Source organism: Aplidium turbinatum, chromosome 14 (genome assembly GCF_918807975.1).
Source record: "Aplidium turbinatum chromosome 14, kaAplTurb1.1, whole genome shotgun sequence".
NCBI classification, from domain to species: Eukaryota; Metazoa; Chordata; class Ascidiacea; order Aplousobranchia; family Polyclinidae; genus Aplidium; species Aplidium turbinatum.
This window is the reverse complement of record NC_137485.1, coordinates 18679005-18701981: the sequence shown is the minus strand read 5'-3', so window position 1 is coordinate 18701981 and position 22977 is coordinate 18679005. Positions and strand designations below refer to the sequence as shown.

Here is a 22977-nt window from a genome sequence, read left to right as displayed (position 1 = left end):
CGCCACTCCGCCGACCAAATGAGTTTATATTTATTTGAACTTGTCGCAAGTTGCAGCCTAAATATGCTACAAAGCCGAGGCAAGAAAAGCTTTCCTTTTGGATGCATCTCGAGAAAGATTTCTTAAACTATGCATTACTTTTCTTTTTTAAAGGGAGTGGACAAGTGGCACACAATCAAGTGTCCTTCCTCGATTTGCATCTTCTGCTATAAACTATCACGAAAAACTGTTTCTCTCATTTTCTTTCTTTTCAGATTTTCAAACGACATTGAGGAAATGTTGGGAGCAGCGCCAGGCTTATACTGGCAAATAACGTGGCGCTTTTTATCTCCTTTATGCATGTTTGTGTTGTTTATAGCTTCAATCGGTAAAATTATTGCTGAGACACCACAATATAAAGTGTACGACAAAGAAACAGGTGAGGTAAAATCCATAGAAGCTACTGCATGGTAGTAGCTTGCCTTATTACTATTATTAGCATGCTGGATTTTGTTTTGTCTTGTTAGTTCAGCAAACCAGCCTATTTTCTGCTTTTTTATTCCTAAATATAAAGCAAGCTATTCTTAAAAAATTGTAGAGAATTGCATTCTTAGAGATACGCTACCTGCACTTGTATTAAAAAGTTTATCTGCCTGTGACTAGTGGCATGTAGAGAAAGTTTTGATAGGGATAAGGTAAGGTTTCGTCAAACTGTGGTATTGACAACGTTGAATTGTGCCAATGCCTTCATGGGCATTTGGACTCAAAAAGCTAGAAACAAAACCTTTTGACCATAATGATATATTATTTTGTGATCTTTTGATAAAAGCGGGTGTGCTACTATTCGGTGAGTCCGATTCGGTGAGTCCGATTCGGTGAGTTTCTATCCTCTAACCCCTAACCCCAAACCCTAAAACGGCAATGATAATTAGGCTACGGTACCCGATAATTTAAAAAAAAAATTGAAAAAATCCCCCGTTAAGGGATCGAACTCACCGAATCGGACTCACCGAATCGGACTCACCGAAACGGGCCATTCCGGATAAAAGCAGACAAAAGTTTGACTACTTTTGCTTAGATTCTATCAAATCTTCATAAACACTCCGCCAGCAAATCAGGCGTTTTTTACATTGATTTAACAACTGCAATGGTTGCATCAATGTAAAAAATGGTTTGGCCAAAACAGTTCGAACCCAATGGAACTTCAAAGCTTGGAACTTCAAAGCCAAAAGGAACTTCAAAGCCAAAGGAACTTCAAAGCTTGTTCGAAACGAAACCGTTTCGAAGCGTATTGTTTCGTTTTATTACAAAGTCCTTTGCCTTTGCTTTGAAATATCTGCAGGTTTTTATATGCAGTATACTCCTGAGTTAACCGATACTTTAGTTTACAAGCTATGAGGAACAATAGCTTTCAATAATATTTTGACCATTGCATTTTACTGGAAAATTTTGATGGCCTCGTATTGAAGTCTAATCAATTTTGTTTCGTTACGTGGTCGAAACAAAAAAGAAACACACTTGACTAGATGACTAAAGTATCAAAACCAAAGCATCAAAAAGAGCTGTGAACTTAAAAATGGTTTTTCAAAGATTTTCCAATTAAGGTGCAATTTAGTCGAAATGACATTCCTTTACGAAGCAAGATTGTTTTGATTTCGTTTAATTGCTACCATGAAACTGCAAAGTAAACAATAAAACATTAGAAAACTTTTACGATATTAAACTCAGACGGCTATTGAACTTCAAAGCGCGTACTGATAATTTTAGGGACCAGGAACCTTTTCAAGGGTTCCGGGAATATGAAGAAACTACCGCGTGTTTGGATACAGTGCGTTTTTCTTACAAAATGTGTTGATTTGGTGCCTAAGGATGGATGGATGGTCATTTTATTTTTGTTTGGATTCGAAACGTACATAAAACAAAAACGTACAGTGTGCATCCAATGAGAGAGTGCGAAAGACCGTAGCCCTGAAGGCGTAGGAAGTCGTCGAGTCTGCACTCTCTCATTCAAACAGTTATACGAAAGAAAGTGTTGCGTTTTTAAATAGCAAATAAAGGATCTCATTGGTACCGGGCCCAACCTAGTAAGCCTCAACAGCCCTGGCCCCTAGTAAATGTATTTGCCTGAATGACATGAGCGTGCCAGCTTATGTTTTTAAAATTGCATTTTCTTGGTTTTATTATCTTAAGCAAATGCTTTGTTTGTTTGTTTATCTTTATCCTGCATTGCGGGAAAGCGGACTTGAGCGCTATGCATCGGTGTACGCCTTCCGACATACACCTGACCCACGCTGCAGCCGACGGCAATGTCTGTTTCCGGTTGTCTACTTTACTTATGACTTAAATTTGGTAGTACCCATTACTCGAAATCGATCACTAGGTAGAGGCAATTATCGTTAAGTTTCTTGCCCAGAGAAACAACAGCAAGTGCGGGTGGCTGGAGTCGAACATGCAGGCTCTCGACTGCGAGCCCAACGCGCTAACCACTCGGCCACGGCTGCCGACAATATATGCAAATATATCCGGCCTATAGCATGGTAGCTTACATAGGCTATTACTTTAATACCACAGATAGATAATTAATTGATAGCAACTTGATAGGATTGAATTGTATAATGTATAATCAAAAACAATACATAGAATAAAAAGATAACTACATAATTTCAAACGTTTTCGGCAAAACTTTCTGCCCTCGTCAGGAAAATACCTTAATTCATCTAAACAAAACAACAGATATTCGTGAGGCAAGAACTAGTGGTGAGGTACTGATGAGCCCAGCCTCATGGGCGAAACACGTGTCTATCGCTGAGTTCTTGCTACACTCGACTGCCGAGAAACACAATAACTGTTTTATTGTTTTTTTGAATTATCCAATTCAGTCCTATCAAGTTGCTATCAATTATTTGTCTGTGGTATTCAAGAATTAATTATCTCTCTACCAAAGCTATAGACCTACTGTAATATTACTTTAACGTTTTAATCCTGCTTAAGTCAATCGTTTTCAAAGTCTGACAAAAATTACCAATCAATGCCTTGTTACTTAAAATTAAACTGATTGTTGAATGAATTTGCAGGAAATGGAGATGAGCTAACAGACTATCCTGGCGTGGCAATAGCTTTTATCATCTTTTTGATTTTCTTAAGTATCTCATGCATTCCTATTGTTGCCGTTTGGCGATGGAAAAAAGGTAATTAAGGTAGCCCACTAGTTTTGGTTAGAGGTGTTTTTGTGACCATTGATGAGATATTTATGGAACCGTTTTTATTTCAGGTGGTTACAAATGCAAAAATGACGATTTACCACCAGATAGAACAGTGGACGGTTAAATGTTGAGGCCACACAGTCGATGCGTCGGTTACGAAACATTTATCAACCGCAGTTGATAAGGCACATTCTGTACGTTGGCCTACTTTGCAGACAAAGCTAACGTAGGGTACCAGCTGAATTGCTGCATGCAAAATCGTGCTTCACCGTGGAAGCGCTTGCTCGTTGAGCCACTTCCTGTGCAGAGATAGACCACAGTCTTAGAATAAATGATTTCTTCATGAAATAGCTGAAAATGCTGCCCGTATATTCATCAACTCTTCTTTTTCTATTATCTTTTTTTTAATGTTCTTACATGTGGTTATTATGTTCAAATTCAAAATGGTTAATTATTTCTACTAAACAAAAAGTCAGAAAAAACATTTTTTCCAACAAGTGTACCCAAGGTAGCGTACCAGTAAAATAAATCTAACCCTTGCGGCGTCAAGGCAAACGTGAAACCTTGATAGGCTTCCCTATATAGGTTATAGCATGATAGTCTACATTGCGTTAACTTACTTTGGTGGTGTAATTCTATAGCCTACTACATGTATATTCTGAAGAAGCCATTCAAAGTTCAAACCAAATACAGCAACATTTTAATTTTCTGACAAAGCGGTTTGTACCCTACAGCATGTAATTTTTATTTTACTGTAGTCTACCATCATCCGTTATTATCGTGTTGCTTTGCTGTAACTTGAGCGATTGTTGAAATCTTAATCTTCTTGGAAAGCCTCTTTGGAAGTGTAATATTGACAGTTTTGCATGCTTGTGGTGACTTTCAACCACTGATGGTCATCGAAATTGACAGAGTGAAGTTTCTACTTGCTGAAGTGCAGTGCTGCCACCCGTAGGTCATTTCATCCACCAGGTAAAGGTGTTCATGAAATGCGTTGATCATGAGCAAATCCAGTGGCGTAACTGTCCAAACAGCAAAATTTGTCATTTTTACATTGGGTCAACGTCTGCAGACGTTGAGTCAATGTAAAAATGACAAATTTTGCTGTCTGGGCAGATCCATTTTACAGAGGGGCAAGGAAAGGGCAGGGCTTTTTCCAAGGGGGCAAGATTTCCAGTGACGTCATAAACGAAGGCGGTAGGCATATAAGCGTTAAACAATAATCCACGATAAAGCTTTTGACTGGTCATACGCACAGGCGTGACCAGCAAAATAATTCATGAAAGATAAATGAGTAGCCTATGGTAGCAGACCAATGAAGGGTCTGGGGGGCTCTTCCAGAAAAATTAAAAAAAAATACCTTGAAATTGCGCATTCTGAGACTAATTTCAGTCTATATCAATAGTAAAACTTTGTCAAATAATGCTGTAACATAGAGAGAAAAGCTTATTTTTCTACAGCATTTCAATAGCTTACAAGTCTGTTAGTCGGTTAACATATAGAAAAAAATTGAGGGCAGGGGCAATTGTCCCCTCTGGCTGCACCTCTGGTCATACGGATTGTACTTGCTGATTCTGGTTTGGTTATACATGAAGGAAAAGCGACGACGTGATTGTTTCTAATGAACGAACATGCTGAATCAAGATAACACATCGTCAATTGTGATCAACTGTGCCATATTGTTTTCAACTGGAACCAGGAAAATGGATAAATTTAACCGATTTTGTTTTAAATAGGCAAACTACTGTAGCTTACTACACTATGAGATACAGAATTCTAATCAAAAACAGTTCTTTCTGATTAACGTTTCGTTAGCTGCATTTTACAGGGGGCAATCCCCAGGGATATCTAAAGAAGGGGATACGAAGGCTTTTAACTTATTACGTCTGACAATAGAAGGGCTTTTGTTTATCGTAAATAATTTGTGTTTATCTTAAAATGACAATTGGCACCCATAGTAGTTTAATAAATCTTGTTATGATAACTTGCATTGCGCTATTAGCATCAGACCTGGATATTCACAGCATGCTCATGGTTGCTTGTTTATTCAACTACCAATATACTTGCTTTACATCTAGCCTACTGCAAACGCTTTGTTAAAAAAAACAGTTTACTGGTAACTTTTCAACTGTCTTTGTAAACAAGTACAGTATTCTTTAAATATGCTCTACGTAACATTTGCTAACTGTCTTCTGTAGCTCATTGTACCAGGTGCACTACAAAACTTTCTACGATTTTAAAAAGAACCACATGTTTAAAGCACTACAAACTACCGCCCTGGTAGTGTCATGAGAATAAAGCAATCGCTGCGAGCCTTCATATCTCCTTCTCTAGATATCCCTGGGCAATCCCCCCCCCCCCCCTGGTTACGCCACTGCACACATCCCATGAGTAGAACTATTGTTATGTGATCTTTCTGCTTCTTTGCTTAAACGTTGTGCGCATATTCAATTGAGTTAACCGTATCAATCAGCCTTGCAACAAATTACCTGTTGTAGGCCCTATTCTCAAATCACGACAGACTCACGTAGCACCAAGATAAGATGTTCTGTTGCCAAAATATTTTTGTTTTGCCTTTGCCTGAAAATTGGTGCGTTGTTTGTGAAGACAAGTCTATGCCTTTTCTTTTCACGTTTATTCATGGTGTCAAACTGTCGGTTCATTATTTTCTGCCTTTCACGTAATAATGATGAAAAGTCTTGCTTGTCAGTTTTTACGGAAAAGGATATTCTTATTTTTTACATGCAGCCGACTGAAGCAGTGTTGAACTAATTAAATCTGATACCAGCACACATCACAAAAACGCCCATCAGAATTCGAATCAGGCTACGAAAACATCCGTTAGATCAGTGGTTAAGCGCCGGACTCAAGATCACGCGGCACTGGTTCGACTCTCGGGGTGTACGCTTGAGCAACGCATTCTACGGACTGTCCTCCATTCAGCGGCACTTAATGGATGGAATAATTCCCCGGCAACAACACTTCAACAATCGGAAAACATCACTCTGCCAATCTCGGTAACCGGCCCTGCGTCAAGAGCCTCTCTACAAGTCTGCAAAACTACCAGGAATAACCAATCAATGCTTTGTCAGTACGAGAATAAAGATTCAAAATCCAACCAACCAGATCAAGCGGCGATGGTTCGGCTCTCTTATGAATTTTACTTTAAAACGTCGAAATCTTTACGTCAAATCGTTCTACTTTGTTTCGTAAAATCTTATCGGCATAAAAAGGTTGTTTGGACATAGGGATCAAAAGTTGTGAGTCTATGAAAAGAAGTCTGCTGTTGCGAAGTCGTATTTTATATCGAAGTTGAGTTGAACCAGATGTGTACTGCAGTTCCATGTTTTCAAAATAACAAACGGTGCTCGAACACAAGCAATTGGCAGGTACACTGAACACAAATATAGACGTATACTTTGTATATACATGATTGGTTTTCACTGCTTCATTGATTGATTGAAAATTTTATGAAAGGTCGATTCATTCATTATCAAAAATATTGACTCATTCATCGTTTCACAATGGAACGTTTCCAATCAGTGTTTCCAAGCTACAACTTTTACATTCGCAACGAAAATAATAGCCACTCGTTTACTAGAGCAATATACATTGTGCAGCCGCAGCTTGCATGAGTTGTGCGACATTACTTGTGCGTGCAATATAAAACTGTGTAGTGCAGTAATAACAAAAACACATCTGAAAACTTCAGCGTGCAATAAAACCTCTGTTTTGCCACAAAGAACTTTCGCAAGCTACAAATAAAGAAAAGAACTGATTCGAGACAACAGGGATGCGATAAATCAAAGACGATAATGTGTTAACGACTTGGAACGAAAACATAAATTAAAATGTTAAATCACAAATACAAAGCCCTCGAAATGTACCTCGCGGACTAGAGAAGGGTCATATTGCAATCACTTTTTTCAATAGAAGTTGTTCTTGATCTACACTTCCTTGTTAAAACATTTTCTTAGGAAGCAGTCAACCAAGAATGCATGACAATGTGGCATTGAAGATGAAAAATTTCAGATTTCGAAGCATTTGCCCAGCCATGATTTAGTGTTTAAATGTTGGACTCTATTGATTCAGAAAGTCAGGTTAATCCAGCTTTAATCAATCAACCGACAAAACGCGGACGTTATAACGTGCATGATACCAAAGCAGGACCATCAGTTTAAAATGTGGTACGGTCGCAATACTTTTGTGTACGAGAAGCTTCCATTTCATGCAACAAAACGAGTACAACAATGTAGTATCTGAACGTAAATCAATCAAGTACTTATATCATAAATGTACTGCAATGGTTACGATAAACTTTTTAAAGAAAAAAACATGACACTCATTTCATGCAATATCTGTCTACATAAGAAAAAGACAGGAACGGGTGAGGCAATATATCTGCAAGTGTATTATAGATCAGAGCTCCCATATCGAAAGCTGACAATCAGCAGAAATAGACGGTTTAAACTTGTTGTTTTTGACTTAAGTCCGGTGACGCTCTTTTTCTATTGCACCAACGTTTGGATACATTAAATTGGGATACTTCTTACATACACTTGTCAAAAACACCTTCAATCTATACTTTAATGGTTACTTGAAATGACCATATTTTTATGCCATTTGAATGACTCTGAGTGATGGTGATGAATATGATTTTAGTAACTTATTAAATACAATTTGGGTAGAGAGGTAATTTTTTTAAACCATAAACAGACGTAACTCAGCAACAACACTAAATTTAACATTATAAAAACAAAAACAATAAGCTAACGTTTTCGGCTAATCATACAACCCTTTTCAAGCCTAAAAGAAAATTTTTTTTTAAAGAAATACTAAAAAATAATACTTTTATCACAACGAAAATATGGAAAAATCTAAACATTTGAGAAACTAGCTCACACAAAATGATAACTAAAAATTACGCAGCACAACGGGTCAAGTATTAGGGAGGCAGAATTAATTAATTGTTCAGAAAAGGACTCAAGCAGATTACGCAAGATGAACAAAAGCACACCACGAGATAGTGGCACAGAAAAAGCAAAAATACGAGAAGCACAACACGTGACAATTCATATTTTTCTTATATGCTTGAAAAGGGCTGTATGACTAGCCGAAAACGTTAGCATATTGTTTTTGTTTTTATAACGTGAAATGTAGTGTTGCTGCTGAGTTATGTCAGTTTATGGTTATTAAAAAGTGGTGGAATCGAAGTATTTTGACGTTATTACTAACAGCAGCGGATGATATCAAAAGCAGAAAAAGCAACGTTCGGAAATAATCAGTCCATACCCAGACAGTAAATCAGTCGTTTTTTTACATTGCCGTTTTTTACATTACAACGTCTGCAGACGTTCAATCAATGCAAAAATCCGTCTAATTAACTTTGAAAAACTTAGCATATCAAAACATTAGGACTGAGTGCGGTCTATTGTGTAGTTACGTTGGTCAATTCTCAAAAGCAAATGAAGACTGAGATATTACAATAATTATCGTCATCATGATTGCAATAATGTGGAGCAATAATCGGGTTTAACTAATACCACCAACAGGTATACTGGAAAACCATTTCTAAAGTGAAGTTTAGTTAAAAAGAAAAACACTCTGGATCTGGAACTTTAAAAAGCTTTCAATCCAGGATTTCGCTAAAATCCATCATCTTCTTCTTCCACGTTGGCAAGAAGGGATCCATTGGCGTGAGGAGACACCGAATGATACTTGAGTGAACTTTCAGGAGTATCATCATCCTTCTTGAAAGAGGGATGCAGCAAACCCCGCCACTTCAAATACCTTTGTTATGACAGCGTGAAAGCTTTGGAACTATATCCGGAGATAAGAAAACTCAGCCAGGACAATTCAAGTAAATATAAGCTTAGTATATAACTATATAATTACTGTATTTAAGTACAGTTGCACACTCTCTCTCTTGATAGGACCCTGAGGTCTCACGACAGTACTCCGTCAGCCGGCACTCGACATGATGACCCTCTTCCTGTACTGATACTGAATTAGACTGTCACTATAAAGAGCCTTTTCTTGATTACAATATGATACAACTGATACGTTTTAATGTGGAAGAAGAGTGTGTCACTACGGGTTTCGTTAGTCGAAGAGAATAATTAATCCAAAAATGAAATATAAATGAAGTGAACAAAGAATATTAACAGAAAAATAAAATACAAATTTGTGTTTTTAAAACTTTCCAGGAAAAAGGTTCGTTTGACCTTTGAGATGCAAACTAATTTTAACCAGATTTGAACAACTAAAAACACTTGTATCAATTTTTCTGATTGAAAATTAAACTAAGTTTAACTTGCGAGCCCTACTGCTACAACACATCAATCAAAAACCCAGATTGGTGATGGACAAAAGGTCCACACTTTTCTATGTTACTAACGGTTCCTTTAAAGTGCCAGTTAATCCTGGACACCAAAACGTCTAATAGCGACGACGAGTTAACATTTCATAAAATCCCTTATAAATTTTAGTTATTTTCGTGAACTCAATGTATTCACGGACCTCTAGCGAATCAAGTTGGGAACGGCTGGTGTAGACCGTCTAAAACTAAGTAGTGAGGCAGACAAAGACATAGCTAATCAAATACTGCACACTTAAGATCGACCTCACACGCAGCGTTTAGACAAGTGGACAATCGTCGGCATGCTTATAGGTTGTGTGCACAAGTCGCAAAACAGAATGAAAGTTAAACCACAAATAGCACTAAAATTTTATGGCGCATATCCTACCTGTACATGAGGAAATACAGAAAACCAACGAAGCTGAGAGCACCAGCAATGTGCCACGTCCAGAATAATGTCATGAACATCAGGTTCAGCTCTGCTTCAGGTAAAGAGTTGCAGTCTAAAAATATATAAATAAATCTTTGAAAATAATTCATTTGGCGATCTTCGCATTTACCTTCGGAATCATTTAGGGTTGTTCTATTTCTGCGTTGCCATCATCAGATATTGTTACATGATTGACCCAGACAGCGAAATCCGTCATTTTAACATTAATTCAACGTCTGCAGACGTTAAATTAATGTAAAAATGATGGATTTTGTGGTCTGGAAACTTCCTCGTTTTTTGTTGTACGAGTTTCATGGACGTGTAGTAGAGTGTGTGGACCCAAGACCTGTTAGCTTCAACAAAAAGAAAATATATCTAAACTACATACAAAAACATTTAGTAACTACGAACTGTTATTTCAACTTGCAACGTTTGTCATGTGTACCGTACTCCATTTCGCGTTACTTGTTAAATGACGAATTTACAAATCGCAGGCCCAGTAAAATTTTAAGGCAATAACAGCCCAAATCACTAGGAAAATGAGCAATAAATAAGCACTCACCCTTCACGTGTTCATCATGGCTGTGGGGCATGGGGCTGTTGTCAGTGCTGTTTACATGCACGATTGGTCGGTGGCAGGGGTCCCATGGTTCACCGTTAGGAGGGTACAATATGTAGGCAGTCTAAAAGCAAAATGAGACCTGAAGCTAATTCAAATAGCTCTCGAGCACTAGCGCAAAATAAACAAACAAGTTATTCGTGTGAATGGATTACAAGGCATATCCAGAATGCCTATTGCCTACATATGAGATTGTGCATAACAAAATGAGAAATTCAAAATGAAAGAAAAGGATGTTGAAACCAAGTTTCCAGATGGCAAACTTGCCAGTATTCACTGGCACCAATAGTTTTCAGAAAATATTGCGCAGTGCACGGCGGTGGATTTAATTAGAATTTGGAAAACTTCGGACTCGTTACTCATTTCCTTTAATTTGCATCAAACATTAGAAAATAGCAAACTATATTTTCCTGCTTTCAAACTATAGTCTGCAGCACAGTAGCAGCTTATTGTAAACATGTTCTATAGCCTATGATATTTAACAATGTTTTTCTGCAATCCAAGCTAACAACATTAGCCCTTTTTACATTGATTCAACGTCTGCAATAGTTGAATCAATGTTACAAGGATGAGTTTTGCTGGTTGGAATGTCTCAGTCGAGACAAGGTCCCACGACAGCAGAAAAATACTGCGGCAAGCAAAAATGCAGACTAGGAAAGAAAGTCGATGCCGATCGATAACTGATCAAAGCAAAAACTTCTGCGGGATAACATTACCTAATATCCAATATCTTTATGGCAAGTTACACTAAACAAACATGAAGCTTGCCCATGCTGAGATCGGAACCACTGAAGTAGCACAAAGCTTATACCTTGATTATTGATTCGTCTGCTTGGCTCGACAACACTTAAGGGAGAAAACATGAAAGATGTCGGGAAGCATCGCAATTCGCAACACGGAGAACAGTAAAGTCAAAGTTTTAGAACTTTAATTTAGCGATGCAAACCGCAATAAAACTTCTTCTAAAATCCAGCGAAAATGTTTATTACTGCAAGACACGATAGACGCAAAGCGAACTCTATAAAAGGCTAATTGTAGTAACGCGAATAAACCCTTTAGCAGCGCAAATACAACGCAACACAAACGTCTGAACCCAAAACTTTCTCAAGCCAGACCACTTCCTTCAATAAGCAAGCCAACTACAGCAGGGATCAAGATCTTGCACACTCATCAAACATGCGATCAATTCTTAGCATATGCTAATGAGGTGATAATACTAGAATGAAGACACAATGGGGAAATAGCAATCTAGTTTCAAAAGATAAATTATGGTTATTTTAAGCGTCAATGAATAAACTAAGACTGCAATGTATTGCATGCCATTCTTTTAGTGATGTACGGTTGAGTTGAACTAGTTTTGATCAGAATTTGGAGAATACCTTCCGAGTCCCAATTTAAGCAACGACATTGTTTCATAGAAAATTGACTGTAAACATAACGCTTTTAGTCGCTATATGATGTGGCACAAGTGAGCCAACAAAAGCAAGAAAATCACTTAAATTTTTATCCAAGATACATTTCCTTCTTTTGTTAAATAAAAATAAATCAAGCGAAGTTTCAAAAACAAAATTTGTTCAATTGCGTTCTTTGTATGCTGATTGAGTGTGAAAAAAGGGAGAGGGGTTTTATAAGAAGTATTATATTTTCTACATAAAACAAATACCTGAAACCAAATTCGGAAATAAATTTCACACACCTGCCAAAACCACGTTCCTTGCGCCATGATCAGCGTTGCAGTGAGCATCTCGAAAACATGCAAGATCTTGCGATTCTTCATGATTAGGCATTGCACGAATGAAAACAGTGCGGCCGGCCACACCGCCAGTACCTTAAAACACACGTTATAACAGACGGTCAGTAATATCTGGAATGCCCGTTTCAGAAAAATCCCAATTCGGTGACAAGTTTTTCGGAGAAAACTGATTCGGCGATTTCTTAACTCCAGCGACCGCTTACTGTTTATTCAGAGAATTTGTAGAGATCATTTAGGTAGACGGCTTTGCATTTACCTTCCCATACCCATGCAAACGAGCAAGTTATTGTTTCAGTGAGGTAGATATAAATTAGCTGATATCCTGCCGTATAGGGTATAGCGATATCTAACAACTTTAGTTGAGACATTTTCGCAGAGACTTCATTTGATGAACCACTATTGTTAATCACGAAACGACGTTTTACAACTGTTTCATTTTTTTCGCTGAGACTTTCTTTGATTAACGTCTGTTATAAGCTAATTCCTTTGAATAAACAGATGCGGCTGTGAGATTTTAAAACCGACCGAAAAAAAGCTTTCTCCGAATTGGATTCTCCTTATATCGTGATAGCAGACTCTAGGACAACATTCAATAACTCATAGGACAACAACATTCAATAACCAAACATTTGCAGTAGTCCAAAGTTAAGTCTTGGCAAGACCCTTAATGATATTTTAAGCCTTGAAGTAGCACAGTAGATCGGTTGCCTCGCATTTCCTTGTGGCATTGGCTGGTTCTACAAAACTTGAGCATGTGATCGAAAATTACAAAAGCAACTTACAGCGGGTGTCTACCTAAACCATGGAAAGGTTGTTAAAACGCAATATGTTTAATATATATATTGTTTTAACGATGGCCCTAGCTCGTTGCATTAACTAGACACGTGGCACTGTAGGTCGGCTGGTGAAATGACGAACTTAGTGGGATTAACACCTAATTACAAGTAATACCCCCTTTATACTGCGTGGGTATATTAGTGCGGGGTAACTGCAACAGAGTGGTTCAAAACTCAATCAATTAAGCAGTTGTGAGCGACCTACAAGAGTTTTCGAATATTGGTCAACAGTTACACACGTATTTCCACTGGGTGGTTTGTAAAGACATAGCCTTAGTATCCTTTTTAAGTTCTAACAGATTTCATTGCGTTGCAAGCGTATAAAGCTTTCAGAATTTGTTCTACACAAAGCCTAGATAAATCGGGCACAAATTTCTACTGCAACATTTACGTAATGCTTCAAATATACTAGGTTAGAATTTTGATAAAATAAATGTAATTGATGACACAACAAAGACTACAGGAATAGCTAACCAACTTACAAGCAATATGTGCACTCTGGTGTCGATGTGAGAACGACCATGCAAGTGAAAGTAAAACAAGTAGCCTTCGATGAAAAGAGCCAAGCCTCCGAAAATTCGATCAAAGCCTTCAAAGCGGACATATTTCGTTACCGTTATGAAATTCTTTCACGAAACCTGCTGTTTTTGCTACACAGATGCATTTGCAGCCACTGTGTGCTAAAGTAGGAGGGTCTGCTACTATTCGGTGAGTCCAATTCGGTTAGTCCGATTCGGTGAGTTCCTAACCTCTAACCCAGGGGCGGGCAACTTCTCCAGGCGGCGGGCCTGATATGGGAAAATGAAGTAGTTGGCGGGCCGGATTCATGAATTGCTACATTAAGCGTGTATTTATCCACCTAGACAAAGAATGAATTCTATTTAATGTAATGTAAACTTTAAGTTTAAAGCATAAAGACCAAAAACAGTCTTTAATGAATTTATTAACAATTAACGTAATGTAGCTTCTGAAGTCAATGAGACATCTGTAGTCGATCAAAGTTGTCACTTTCATTGCAAAGCAAACGTATACGGTAGCCTACTGCTTTCTTGCCGACTTGTGTGAAAAAGCGCTTGAGCATATTTGTTAAATTCGCGACACTCCTTTTCAACTTTACGTTTCTTGGCAAAATCCATAGGAAAATATTTATTGTAGGCTACATTCAAAATCTAATTCTAACTGAAAACAAAGAAACTAAAACACAAAGAACCAGAGAATAACCAACAATCACCATTATTTGTATACGTTCCCCGTGTAATTATTACACTAATCAGCCAAATTTCACTTTGATCTATTTTTCCAGCTTGAGACTGAAGGAGGTTCTTACAAGAGACAAAGAAAAGGGATGGAAGGCCCGTTAATGACGGAACATAACATGCTTGTCACTTGACTAAAAACCGAAAATAAATAATCAAAGAACTAAAAAATAACCAACAGTCACTATTATTTGACGTAGTAAACAAGTAGTGGAGGATTGCGGTAGAGTGGCCGCGGGCCACATTATGTAAAGACCGGAAACTGTCTGCGGGCCGCTCAAAATCCCGTCGCGGGCCGGATCCGGCCCGCGGGCCGTATGTTGCCCGTCCCTGCTCTAACCCCTAACCCTAAAACGGCAATGATAATTAGGTTACGGTACTCGACAATTCAAAAAAAAAATTGAAAAAATCCCCTGTTAAGGGATCGGACTCACCGAATCGGACTCACCGAATCGGACTCACCAAAACGGGCCATTCCGAAAGTAGGAAGAGCTTGAAACAATTTTTGCAATAAATATGTCTATGTGTCACCTGAAAGATCAGGTGCCACCTGTTATTTGCAAAGTGTCATGAAATCGCACCAGAAATTTGCATAGAGCTTAATCCGCTTTATAGATTCAGCTGATTATGTTTAGTACGAGAAACATAGACTGATAAAAATACCTCAAAAACAGTAATTTATTTTCATCAACAATTAACACAATTATCAACTAACCAGTGAAAGCATTTTATTTTTGTGACCAAAAGTTGGTGAAATAGATTTTAATTATTATTATTCACATGAAATGAGTAGATACAGGTAATAAATAGTAATACAGGGAATAAATCTTCATACAACTATAAACAATATAGCAAAAAATAAGACAAAATTTTACCAATTATATACCTGACGGAATCACGTGACGGGCAAGGTGACTGAGGATGTCAGCAACTCCTGATATGCCAAAGAAGAAATACATGGTCGCATGCTGCCAGTTCATCGGGTGGGTGAACTCTCCGTTCGGCTTATGGAGATGGCCGGACGGGGAAGTACCAACGTAAAATAATTCTACCAATGTACCTGAAGAGATGTTTCAATCAAAAAGTTGATGAACTAAACTTAAGAACAGCATCAAATTAACATTTTACATCAAAATAATATGACACTCAAATCTTAGCTGATTACCGGTGAAAATCTTATTACAATGCAGTAATTGTTATAGCTGAAGTCACAGATTGCAGTTTATCAATCAAGTTGTTTCTATATCTGATAGAGAGCAAGAGAAACGAACATCACAAGTGCTTGCATAATGCTCTGGCTACCAAATGGTAGATGCACAAAGAATGCATTTGTTTGAAAATGATAAAACTGTTGAAAGATTAAATTTTAAGCTTGAAATAAAACTCAATCTTCAAGCAATATATTATACATTCTAGCATCAAAACAGGACTGTTTCTACTTGTTCTAAGAAATCTGAATCAACTTTTCAAATCACTTTCTGGCATAGAAGTACACTGTCAAATAAAATTATCTGTAAAAAACCTTGCATACTGCAACTTTACTTGCAATGAAAATACTTCGGAACTTCCAGAATCCAGACATAACATAAACCGATACCACAGAGGTAAGATGTTGGCAACATGAAACTAGTCACTCATATAAAAGTATCCTTGACGTTTTTCTTGGATTTAAAACTACAAGAATGTAGCATTTAAATAAAATCATTTTAGGAAGGAATCATTTGGAAGGCAGAAACTTTATTAGAATGTGTAATTCTTTATTGTGCTTTTGTTTCGAAATAAGCATATTTTATATACTCCTTAAACCCTTAGCTCTGTTGATTGTTTAAGTGTTTTCCTTGAAGATGCAACACATACGATATATACACACAAACACAATTTTGTGAGCTGTAAAATACTGACTATGAATTCGTATATGTTTGCATAGTTGTAAAATATGCATTTATTTTCAAATGCACATATTCACAAACTTTTGCAACATTTATTTGACATTTTCATTCACCCTGCAAACGTCTTACCTATGGAAACGAAAACAACTTTAATCACTCCTTCAATAACAACCCCATAGCATGGTACTCTGCAGATGTAAAAAACTTTACTTCTTCCTGCTGGTCGGCCTCTAAAATAAACACAGATGACAAAAAAACACCTTGAGTTTACAAATACATATTTTCAATTTTGAGAACAAGGTACTGCAAGCGTATAAAACAGGACGTAATTTCTACTCATTCAATCAAATACTATGCAAGCAAAAGAAGAAAGTGTTTAAAAAATATTTAGTAGGATGCGTTTAACAAATTAGTGTTGATCTCATGCTCCCAACATGCGTTTGAACAAAATAAAAGTATTAAATACAATGGCCAAGAAATATATTCCACTTACTTTACCACACAAAACAAAACAGTTATGAAAAGGTGATCTAAAATTATATATATAAAATATTTTCCAGTCAAGCATATCGTCCACTTTGTTATATTCATGCCTCACCAATCACCACACAAAAAATTCTACACAATAGTTTTGTCAAACTCAAAAAGGTTGCCACCAGGTTTAATAAGTTTCCAAAAAATACTATGTAATCAAATCGTGTAGACGTGTATATAATGAACATTTGTAAAAACTTGGAACAGAATGGTGGTCAATTATATAGTGATTGCACATGCCAAAAACATTGATCAGCAGCATGTATTGCTAGTAACCAAGACAATTATTCCGTCGAGCATCCCACATATGATGGTGTTCGATAGGGCTTAGAATTAAATTAATGTCTGTAAGATACTCAGAAACAGTACAATGCTGTCAGTGGCCTTTTTCTATTTTTCACCAGTGTATGCACTGTACCAGGGGTGGGCAAACTTTTTTGAAAGGGTACTTGGTCAATATCAAACCAATTCTAATATTAGACCAATCTAACCATAATCAAAGAAGGCCACATGTGCATTTCTGTCGTCTTTTATCTAAATATAACTGAACCTTAAATTTACATAACAATTTAGGCCTAAATATTATAGTGACACAGTCTGTTCGAAGCAACACTATCGTGATGAGGCAAACCAACTTCACAAAATACTGTTCAAAGAAGTACGGTAATCTAAACTCCAAAATTTGTTGTTTATAGGACTGACTCTGTAGGCCTATCAATCATTAATTTAAAAACTGTTTTCACAAGTAGTCTTAAAAGAACATGTTGGACTGTTGGTACATAAAAGGGGTATATATACACTGTACAGCATCAAAGCACTGCACATCTACATGACGACTGTTTTCTTGCTTAAGCAAGCTTAACATTTTGTTTATGATAATTGCGCTTAGTGCTGCTTACTAAAACTTTAGTGCGAATAAGCAAGAGTACGTGAGAAAAAATACACTCCAGTGCGAACAGCTCCGCCAGAATTCTCATTTAAAAGCGAGTTCTTTTGATTGGAAATATTTTCACGCCAAAATCTGAGGTCTACTCTCAGTAGTCTAGCTGCTGGCGCTGAACAAGCAAGCTGCTGGCGTTGAACAAGCAACTAGGAAATTTGTGATTGTTGTTTTGCATCCAGTGTCTTCTGACCACAACTGTTTCTAACTTTTCAAATTCATTAAGGTGTCTGAATACTTCTTTCAGAAGTAAATTGGGTATTTGCAACCTTAGCTTTTTGCAGCATTTTTTACACGAGTTCAGTTTAGTTGTTTTTATTTCTGACCATGATCATCACAACGAAAATAATACACACCAACATTTGGAAGTCATTATTGAATGACTGTAGTTGGTTTATATACTTCTTGCCATGGCGCAAACGTTTTGGAGCGTGAACTGAATAATCGTTGTGGTAGTGATACTCACGTGACCGCGGTTCAAGCAAGCAAAATATTTTTCGAGATTGAAAGTGTAAACGAAATGAGCTTATAAACTAGCTTAAACAAGAATTTCTAAGGAAAAACACTTTCTGGTAAAGACACTTATATAAGGCAAAGCAAGAAAAACACAAATTATGTTAATGTGTGCATAGGCCAGATACATGGAACAGTTTTGAATGTTATCGTGAGATGTACAAAAGCTGCATGCCCACCCCTGATAAAAACTTTGTTTTTCAATATTACCTGGATTTTTGGATGTTATGTAACTGCATCCAAACATTGCTTGAATCAACATTAACAGACAAAGTGCCACATCAACGTGACATGCATCAGTGAAAATGTTCTATATACAACACTGCAACTATTGTTTGTGAAACCAAATTAAAAACAAGTGATGTCATGCCAATGCACTGAACAATGAACATAAGATAAAATGAATCAAACAACCAAGTTAAATTCCAAATAATCTAAACTGTGTGCAAATATGGTCAAGTTAAAAATTAAAATGTGCAAGGACATGCACTCATGCAGTGTTGAGAGTTACAACAGACATGTTTACATGCACTTACCTTAAGTAACCATAAGCAAATCTCAATGAGTACCAGAAACCAAAAATTATAAAAAATGTCCCAGGTAAAACATGGCCTCCATAACTCCCCATATTATGAGGTGTATTAGCATATAAATACTGTATACAATATTTCTTAGCCAACTGACCTGAAAAAGCATGAGCCTTATAGAATAGCAGTGTACAAACACGAAAAAAAAAACGATGATCAAGCAGTTTTATTTTCATGTATGATGACAAAACTTTCAATTTTTTAAATTAAAACTGTTCATTTTCGAAAGCTTGCAAATATGTGAGACTTGTGCTAGATCCGGACATTCTGTCACGCCGATGTTACGTAAGATGATTGGAAGCAGCCAACCTGTCGCAGGGACATCTCACAACAGGATACATTTCACTGTGAGACTATTTGAGATAATTTCTATCCTATTTTGCATTATGCGAAACTTTTGTTTACCAGTGATGAATTTTTATTGCATTTTTTTCAATAGACACTTGTTGTGACGAATAAGTTATTCAATTTTTTAAATACGATTATGCGAGCTACAAACAAATATAAAAAAGAATGTGTTGTTGATGAAGCTTTTTTTGACTGTACAAAGCTTGCACTTTCTTGTTTCAAAATATGTTAGATAACTTTTGTATCATAGCAAGTGAAAAAATTCAACATTGGTAGACAAAAGTATCTGTACCGTATATTAAAAGGCAAAATACGTTCAATGAATGAATTAGAATTGGCTTAAGACAGTCTCGTGGTGAGGTGTACCCTGCAATGAGATGTCTCTGTGACAAGTTAGCCACCATGAATTGTCTTGTGCCCACGTCAGAATGTCATGTACCCGGCCTGTGCGTATTGGTCGCCATGATTATACACTTATACACATATACAGGCCTCTAAGCTCCTCTATTTTTCCAACGACCAAGCATGGCCTACCAGCGCTTCTTCCCAGCGGCCAAATTCTCGCGCCCAGCGACCAAATTCTCGCGACCGGCAGCCAAAATAAAAAGTCCGTTAAAACTTTGTGTTTTTAAAAATCTGTTAATTGACATCATGTGTTTGCGTTCACTCAGAGAAGAACGATGCAAACACAAACCTGAAACATATTTGCTGTTGTACTTAAATGCACTGCTTCCCAAGTAAATGTAGAGCATGAACGAATGCGAGTGGAGAAAAGAAAGTTTTAAATACCGTACTAATAAAGCGGAAACCCAGACAACAGATCAGTCATTTTTTACACTTATTCAGCGTCTACAGTCTGATTTGCTGACTGAGTATCTGCAATCCACTCCAGTTCAAAATTTGCATGTGCAGTTATTTGCCGACGAAATTCACACTTTCTTCGATTGCTTCCGCATTTACATCAGCAATTGGACGCCAAATTTGAAGGATAAAGCTGGCGAACAAACATGACCTACTGGTGCAGTAGTTTCGGAGGCCATTAACGACTTGTTGGTGGCCATGGCCGCGAGCTTAGAGACCTGTTATACCCAAAACAAAACTGTTGGCTCCTGCATGAAGCCTATCAGAATTGCTTGGTTTGTCAGAACAATAGCAATGTACTAAATTAAAAAAGAATAACCTAGAATGGTAAAAACAACATTAGGCTACCGGTACACAATAACAAACAAAATGTTTAATGAAAGCTGAACACAAACTTTGCAGTTGCACATGCAACATAATAGCGCATAAAGAAACTAGAGTCATGCCTTTCTAACTACAATGCCTAGTGAATTTCAATCTTCTAACTTTGTATTGAAAATTACATATCATGATACATCCATCTCAAATTGACATCACATACATATATCATCCTGATAAATAAAACAGTAAAAGCGTTTTAGCATCAAATAAATTTGACAATCAGGAAATACAGTAGAATCCGGTTAATAAACTATAAATAATAAATCCATCTGCATATTAAATCTAATTTGCTTAGGGGTAGAATTTTTAATATTGTACAATCGATTTTGAAATATGGAACGTGTCAACCTATTACTAAATCTAAAATCACGCAGGACTGAGGTGGATTTACTGAGAGAATTCTACTGCACTAAAACAATCTTTAACAGCACTATACGGTATTACAGTATGCTAACATAATAACTATTAAATGCAAATGTACCTTCTCTTTTTGACGTAATGAGTAGTGAAAGCATCAAACTTTTGACATATTCTAGAAAGAGCAAGAACATGATCTTTTTAAAGTAGTAGATGCACACATCTGCATATAATCCTTGTAAACACAGACAGGTGAATTGATAGACAACACCAGAATGAAGCATTAAAAACTAAGATATTTTAAAGATATGTAAGAATTTACAACATTCTACACATTGAAAAGTGTCAATCTTACATTATTACTCCTGAAACTTTTTCCCAGTTTACATCTTTAAAGAATGTTACTCAAGGCAGTTATTTTTTTATCAATCACTTGTTTATAGTGTTTATGGGAAAGCAAAATGTTGTTTCTCTTAATCTGCTGTCATACTCAGGCCTCTAAGCTCCTTTATTTTTCCGGCGGCCAAATTCTCATGCATGGCAGCCAAAATGGAATGGAGATCCAGACAACAAATCAGCTGTTTTTTTACATCGTTTCAATGTCTACAGACTGATTTGCTGACTGGGTTGCTGTAATCCACACATGTTCAAATTTTACGTTGGCACTTTTTTGCATACGTAATTCACACTTTGTTTGATTACTTTAGCAATTGATGATGCCAAATTAGAAGGTTGAAGCCGGCGGCCAAACATGGCCTACCGGCACGATAGTTTCGGAGGCCATTGAACAATTGATATTGACCATAGAGGCCTGATATTTATGAATCAATTCCCAAATCTTTGTTTCTTTATTCTAAAATAATCTTGTGATGAATTAGGTAGAGCAAGCATAGTTGAAGATGTTGTTACATTATCCGTTTGCCAGGATGATGCACCAGGATTAATAGAGTCCTGTTGAGGAGTACCACCAATTTCAGTTTTAACAAAAGACTTCCATCTGGTATTTGAATTCAAAATATTTTGCTCAACAGCTGGGATTGGTCTCCAGCCACTTGCGTTTCCTGTTTCCTGTTTTACTTTGACAGGAATTTTTACTTTTGGCTGTTCATGTAAAGCCTTTGCCTTCTCTTTAAGTTTCATACTTTTATGATGTAATTTTTTATGTTGATCAAGAACATGTTCTTTATAAAAATCGGTAAGTTCTTTTAGACCAAATATGTTCATGTCATGAAGAACTTGATCTACGCTATCAAAAAAGCCAGTTTGTCCAGTGAGAGCTTCATTGTCTAAAGTTTGTCGCAATGATTTACAAAAAGTATCAATATATTGTTGTGTAACATCAATCAATACACGCATTGCAGATGAAGTTGCCATATCATATCCATGACTTGCACAAACTGCAGCAACTCCTTTCTTCGTGCAATCTTCTAGTTCTTTGATGTCAATACTGTTACTATTATTTACCGAAATGCTTTTCAAACCTGATTCATGGCATTTTGGACTAAGTACTGGAAAAGTTAGATTTGAAAACAAAATGTTATTTGTTGTTTCAAATTCTGCATCTATGATGTAATCAGCAAGTTGGATATTATCAAGCACAGTTGAAGGTATCTCTATGCTTCTGCATTCTGAGGGTTCTTCATATATATTTAATTCCTTTTCTTCTTTTGCTACAGTGTATGGTTTAGCATTGAGCATTTCCAACATAGATCTTGTAATTTGTGCAGTCCCTTCTAATGGCACGAGGCACCCCCAATTTTCTTCAGACATTGTTGCAAAATATGACAAAATTTTTTTTCAAAGTTAAAATAATTGACTCCACATTATACACAACACTGAGTTAAATCATGCATGTTGCAACAAAATCTGAACAAAAAAGAATAGCATAGCACATTTACAAGTTACACGTACAGTATTAATTAGGTAGGCTACCATACCGTAGCCTATCTTTTTTGTTCTTTTTTATATGTTATTTTTCTGTTTGCTACGTTCTATTTATTGTATATTGATGGAGTTTTTACAATAATTTTATTACAGTTATAAGTTAGCTGCACAATCAATGTACCGTAATTTTTTAAAACAAAGTCTTTTTTTTTGAAACAAAGTCAGCCTAAACCATAGACATCTTATTAT

The 22977-nt window shown here is 36.7% G+C and overlaps 3 protein-coding genes across 4 annotated transcripts in view; 1 reads left to right on the top strand and 2 right to left on the bottom strand.

Annotated features, from left to right (window-relative positions):
- LOC145783442 (sodium- and chloride-dependent transporter XTRP3A-like) overlaps positions 1 to 5886 on the top strand; it is a 33231-nt gene extending 27345 nt beyond the window's left edge. Inside the window, exons 12-14 of the mRNA XM_082595318.1 lie at positions 255 to 418; positions 3054 to 3167; positions 3251 to 5886. Of these exons, the coding sequence (XP_082451444.1) occupies positions 255 to 418; positions 3054 to 3167; positions 3251 to 3306 (334 nt within the window). The 3' untranslated portion in view covers positions 3307 to 5886. The remainder of the gene's footprint in view (positions 1 to 254; positions 419 to 3053; positions 3168 to 3250) is intronic.
- Positions 5887 to 6511: 625 nt separating this feature from the next.
- LOC145783444 (transmembrane protein 45B-like) lies at positions 6512 to 21024 on the bottom strand. 2 transcript variants are annotated; one of them, XM_082595320.1, is made up of 9 exons: positions 20969 to 21024; positions 18847 to 18994; positions 16453 to 16553; positions 15321 to 15494; positions 13661 to 13767; positions 12286 to 12417; positions 10533 to 10653; positions 9929 to 10043; positions 6512 to 8972 (listed from the first exon to the last, which is right to left on the bottom strand). In XM_082595320.1, the coding sequence occupies exons 1-9, from the start codon at positions 21000 to 21002 to the stop codon at positions 8828 to 8830; spliced, it is 1077 nt and encodes a 358-aa protein (XP_082451446.1). In that variant the 5' UTR covers positions 21003 to 21024; the 3' UTR covers positions 6512 to 8827. The 2 variants fall into 2 exon arrangements, with proteins under 2 accessions (XP_082451446.1, XP_082451445.1); XM_082595319.1 differs by lacking the exon at positions 20969 to 21024 and having other exon boundaries at positions 18847 to 19073.
- Positions 18995 to 22614, bottom strand: LOC145783445 (STAGA complex 65 subunit gamma-like). Its single transcript, XM_082595321.1, has one exon. It carries the CDS (start codon positions 22612 to 22614, stop codon positions 21670 to 21672), a length of 945 nt encoding a protein of 314 aa, XP_082451447.1. The 3' UTR covers positions 18995 to 21669.
- Between the last annotated feature and the right edge of the window lie 363 nt (positions 22615 to 22977).